The 5,557-nt window shown below is 52.8% G+C and overlaps 2 protein-coding genes across 2 annotated transcripts; one reads left to right on the plus strand and one right to left on the minus strand.

Annotated features, from left to right (window-relative positions):
• Positions 1-1,104: 1,104 nt before the first annotated feature.
• CONPUDRAFT_157744 (uncharacterized protein) lies at positions 1,105-4,171 on the plus strand (the record flags this gene model as incomplete). The annotated part of the gene is made up of 10 exons (XM_007774774.1): positions 1,105-1,581; positions 1,682-2,085; positions 2,135-2,263; positions 2,327-2,439; positions 2,489-2,929; positions 2,983-3,049; positions 3,128-3,172; positions 3,239-3,263; positions 3,367-4,049; positions 4,108-4,171. The coding sequence occupies 10 exons, from the start codon at positions 1,105-1,107 to the stop codon at positions 4,169-4,171; spliced, it is 2,448 nt and encodes an 815-aa protein (XP_007772964.1).
• A 481-nt stretch (positions 4,172-4,652) lies between these two features.
• CONPUDRAFT_157745 (uncharacterized protein) lies at positions 4,653-5,163 on the minus strand (the record flags this gene model as incomplete). The annotated part of the gene is made up of 2 exons (XM_007774775.1): positions 4,653-5,052; positions 5,105-5,163. The coding sequence occupies 2 exons, from the start codon at positions 5,161-5,163 to the stop codon at positions 4,653-4,655; spliced, it is 459 nt and encodes a 152-aa protein (XP_007772965.1).
• Between the last annotated feature and the right edge of the window lie 394 nt (positions 5,164-5,557).

A 5,557-nucleotide genomic window follows, 5' to 3' on the forward strand; every position in this document is an offset into this window, starting at 1 on the left:
AGCTTCCTTATCAGGAAACTATACACGCGCGTCTCGGTTAACGCCCCCAAATAAGGATGGCCCCTCATAAGTTAAAGTGGACTTACATGCCGAACCGAACCTACTCGAAATAAGGGACGCACAAACTATCTGTCGACTTTTCTTACACTTTCCCTTCCTCCTTTTCACGTACGAGCGTACTTATTATGACCCAAGTAATTAGGAGTAGCGTGTTCCACCAATATAGAGCTGTCTTTTGACAAACTAAGATGTGCTTATTGATTGCTTGGGTCATTCTTACATGCGATCGCACATTTCAGAGCGGGGAAAAGCTGCATTATAGGGTCAACTAAGTGCGACCAGAGTGTCCGTAAAACGCCACTGAAAGAAGCGCGTGTCTAAAAGTATCGTAAGAAGTCGTTAAGGTGTCGTTAAGGTATTATGAAGTGTATAAATGTCGTGTAGGCGTGAAAAAAAGAGGGGGGAAAATCGTAAAATAAAATAAATAAAAAAACAGGGCGCAGGCGCGTATGAGACATTGTAATGCGATTAGAAGAGAGAGAAATACGTATGCAGAGTGATTCACGCGTTAACCACCAGGAACTCGTCGTCAGACGACTTGCCAGAACCAGCCGTGGTCGTGCATTTACACGAAAACAGCATGGAATCTGCCAGATTTCCCTTGCCAAAAAGGGTGGTTTATGCTGATTCGCGAAATGGATGGATCCGCAGGGATCCCTGATGAAGGTAAAAAAGTGGATCTTCTCTGTGGGATTTTCGGTGCATTGCGCCGTGTAACGGCGCTGGGTTTGAATATTCGGGAATGCAACCTCAATAGAATTCGCGGGTATTAGTCAATATAACACACCGCAGGTAAGCGCGAGCCACCAGCAATTATGGTAAGTCACTAGCACAATGCATCGTCGCCTCAAAAAACGCAAAGTCATCAAGCGCCGACAATGCATCGGTTCTCGCGCACTCGTTTCCCCCCCCCCCTTCGTCTCTCTATTCTCACCTGCGTCTTTCTAACTCTCAAGTTGCTCTAGGCACGCCCTCAGGTTTTTTCCTCATCTGTTCTGCTGTCGTTTCCTGTGAACACTAACATAGTGTTATTTTCCAGTACTTATGTCCGAGAACGCAAACTCCAGCGCTTCGCAGCCAGGCACGGTCGCTGTCGACGCCGTCCCCGAGGGAGCGTTGGAAACAGACGCCCATGCCGCCACCACCCCAAACACCCAAACTACAACAACCCAAACGCGCGCGTCGCCCATGGCGGCTCCAACTTCAGCCCCAGCCTCCACAAACCCTAATGATCCCGAGCTCTTCGTCGAGAAACTGACGCGGCACTGGGCTCGAGGCGAAGTCAAGACCTTTCTCGAGGGCCACCTTGAAGGGTATCGGAAGGCTCGGCAGCAGAGTAACACTCGGGCCCGTGACTATCTCTCCCGCGTTATCAACGAGTTTTTCGTGCTCGTCCCTTGGAGGAACAAAGTTTCGGATCCGGTTCCAGCCAAGGATGACCCCATCCGGTCTCAACCTCCCGAACAGCTCACTGAAGCCGAAACATTACAGAAGGCGCGGAAAGTAGCAGCTATGGAGAATGTGAGTCTGCCCATCCTTCGTTCGCGTCTCGTACTCCGTCACGATCTTACTCACATCTCATGCTATTCCTGCGCGTCTACTGACATGTGTTCTTTAACAGTCCATCGAACGATGGCTCAAGGGTCGTATCGAGTCAACCAGGATCGCGGGAAGGCCCGGCAACAAGGAGAATGATGTCTGGACTCGCATCGCCAAACAGCTCGCCGGGCTGTCTCCGTCTAAGCCGAAGAAACTATCGGCTACTCAGCGCTGGTCCAAGGACCACTACGAGAAAGACGTCAAATCCGACTTTGAGGCGCGGTGGGCCATCGAAAAGGACCGACTCGGCGCCAAACACCACGCCCAGTTTCGAGAGACCGTAACGACGGAGCACTTCAAGAAGCTGTCAAAGGACGAGCAGGACCGATGGGCGAAGAAAGCCACCGACGATCACGACACGGAGCTCACCAAATGGAAAGCGGCGCTCGAGGCGCCAACGGATACGTCTCCCGAGGGCCGACAAAAGTGAGTCCCCACATGCATTCATGCGCGCTCAGATCCTCACCCTCTCAAGGGCAATCGACACTTTGTTGGACTTTACGGGTCCGTTCCTTGAGGCTATCGCGGAAGCCACCGGATGGAATGCTTCATTGATCACGGGAGGGCCTGAGCCACGACGTTCGGGGCGAATCAATATCATTTCGTAAGTGCTTTCGATTCGACAAGTATTTTTTACGGTGTGTTAACGCCGCCTTCGTATATCTAGAACGCACATGGGAAAAAACTTGGCGACGAAGCCTTTAAACTGGCGGACGTCGGACGAACAAAAGTGGAAAGTGGTCAATAAATTTTATCTGGATTATTTGGAGACTTGTTACAGTAAGTTTTCTGTCTTCATTATGGGAGGAAGCCTCTGAAGACTTCTCAGCTAAGGAAATGAAGGAGAGTTGCGCTCTCCCAGACTCGCAAAACAAAACGGTCACGAAGGAGGTTTTGGACTCCCTCCTGACCTTACCCGAACACTCCGACGAGCAAGACCAGCAGGCTGAGCCTGGGGCGTCAAAAATTGCGGCTGACGTCCCCTCGGTCCCTCAACGTGCACCATCGTCATCTCACCGCGAATCCCCCTCGAAGCCAGCGCGCAACGCGTCCTCGAAGATAGATGACAATGCCGCGCCCAAGAAAAGAAGGGAGGGCAAGAGCAAGGGAAAGCGCAAGGCATTGCCCGCTAGCTCAGACAAGGAATCCGAGGCGGCCGACACCTCGGATACCGACAGCGACGCCCCAGCCGTTCAGAAGCTATACAACACGCGCGGTCGCTCAAGCCTAACCGCCAACCACGATGCACATGCCTCTCACACTCCGGACGGTATAACATCGACACTCATTTCTCTGTAACATCACTAACATCGAGCCTCTTAGTTCATACGGCAAGCGCTGCAGACGGCACCGAGAGGCCAGATCCAGTCACGACAGACATTCCAGAGCGGTAAGTGACGGGTCATCAGAGAACATTCTGGAACCTTCCTCTCCCATCCCGCTTTATTCGGCTCACTACCATGCCCAGCGCCAGCCAGTCTGATTCCGTCGCGATATCTACGTCTCTTGCCCCGTGAGTTCTTGATTTTACTACTTCTATCTTGCCTTAAATCATGTATTCATTATGAAACCCCCCCAGATCCAAGCCTGCAACGGTTGTGTCTGTAGGTGCTAGTCAGGGTGCGTACTCCAAGCTTCTAGGCTCTGATAGCCACTAATTCACGATGCTTCTACTCGGTTCCGCTAATAGGTATGTGTCGCTTCTAGTATGACTCGCGACACACCATTTATAATGGTTTTCCAGCTACTCGGGACGGTGTGGAGGGCGTCTCCTCCATCAGGTTGTCCAATGCCCACTTCCTCGACGACGCCCCCAAGTGGGCTACGCTGGCATTTCAGTATCTTCAATCCCCTGACCCTCTGTCGCCCGCAGATCGCAAGCTTGTCGGGAAGGGCTTGACGGGCGAGATCACTGATATGCAAGGCTGGAGCCTTCCAACAACATACACGACGCTCCTAGAACAATACCTGGCACTCGAGAAGTCCTCCAGCTTCGTCGTCGCCAAGGGATCGGGCGGCATACTCGATTCCCAGGGAAGGCCAGGGCAGATTCAATGGTGGATTTCTCGTGGGCGCGCTCTCCACGTCCGCCCTGAAATTGAGGACGTGGAGAAGTTCGCGATAGCTTGGTGGGGGTGGTGGGCGCGTCTTCAACCGTCTTGGCGGCAGGTTTCCATTCCATCAGCATCAGGCTCGCCGCCTGTTCCACGTCACGATGACGGAGAATGGCACTTCCTCGATAAGCCGGGACCAAACGGATTGCTTTCCGTTATCGCCGCTCTCAAATGGTGGGGATCGGAGACCTCCGAAGCGGCAAAGGATCATCGCTGGCTAACAGCTGTGGATGACGTTATCTGGGTTATGGAGCGTATTGTTCGCTCGCGCAAGCAGTAAGTCCTCATTTCCATCATAACATCTAGACTCATGCTTATTTTTGGCCTATCGCAGACACAAACGACCCGCCAACGAAGCCATTGAAACGAAACAAGCGAAACGATCCCGCCGCAGGTAGTCAGTCATTCATACATCTTGTAGCCCCGTCTTGTACTTCTGTGTGATATCTTGATATCATAAATGCGCGCCTTCTTGTCATGATAACAATCTGTACTCAATAAAATAAATCTCAAAAATTGGGGTTCAGCAGAGATAAGTTAGAATGATGTAGATATTGAGGGCGTTCTTTCCCTAGTAACGGCAGCAGCAATCGATTATAGCGTGGTCTGTCAATTTGAATACACCACGGGATCCTCAGCGGCGCTAAATGTTTGAGTTCATCAACCCGATGTATCGGCCTGCCAGTTCTTCTCCAAATTGGAAATGTACCCTTTTCTTAGCTGTTCTTCGGAACCCTGATATCTAACGGATAAGGAGAAAGCATTGGCAAAGTAACCTTGACAGGTTCTGGCGCGAACAAGTGAAATAAGACTTGGGGTATTTTATTTCGTCAATACACGGCGGATCAACACGAGACAGCGGCATACTAGCTCAAAGTACTAAATCGGCTCATCCTGGTAAAGAAATAGCTTGCGCTCCATGACTTCGAACATCTCGACTGGTCCAGCACGAAGACGTGCGGCTACGTCCACCGCGATCATGATATGCTTCGTCAGCATACAGCCCGCCGCGTCAGCATGCTGATACAGCGTGGATTGTTTGCCAGCGAGGCTGGCAACCGAGTCCTGGATGCGATGGATCGCGTCGTGAAGCCTCTCGAGGTAATTCACCTTCCGGTGAATTACGTCCAAGTCCCCCTCTGGCGTCTCCTCTATCTCCTTTGACTCGTCGAACTCGCGGAGGAGTCGAAGACCCCAGCGCTGAGGGGTTCTGTTGATGAAGCGCCGAGCAAGGTGGTTGACATGCTCGATGGCATCCTCGCAGCCGTCGACGGTCCATCTGCGCCATCAAATGTCAGTACCATCCCATACGAGAGAGAAACGTGACGTACATAGCAAAGCAGGATATGCAGGAGGATTTCCCGAAGACCTCGAGCCAGCGGCATGTCATTTCCCTCGATGATGTCGGGCCAGCGGCATGCGGCCGCTCCCGCTACCAGAGAAGGGATGCTTCCCACTGTAGCTGGGCACCATCGGGGCGGCTGCTTCAGCGTTGGGGCTTCCGGCATCGGCGCTACTGATACCACTGCCACCGTCAATGATACCTCTCGGGCGGGCCGTCACCATATCGTCTCCACATTGGCACCTCGACTCGGCCGGCGCTTTGGCCCAACCGGCGACGATGCAGACGAGCTCACCACCAGGGCTGCCCGGCCCATGCACCGCTGCTCTGTTCGGCCTGTTGATTGCTAGCCCCAGCACGGTTCTGCCGGCCTGTCAATTGCTAGCACCTGGCACCACTGCTCTGCCGGCCTGTCAACCACCAGCTCGCACACTGGCACCAC

Source organism: Coniophora puteana, assembly GCF_000271625.1.
Source record: "Coniophora puteana RWD-64-598 SS2 unplaced genomic scaffold CONPUscaffold_13, whole genome shotgun sequence".
Lineage (NCBI taxonomy): Eukaryota > Fungi > Basidiomycota > Agaricomycetes > Boletales > Coniophoraceae > Coniophora > Coniophora puteana.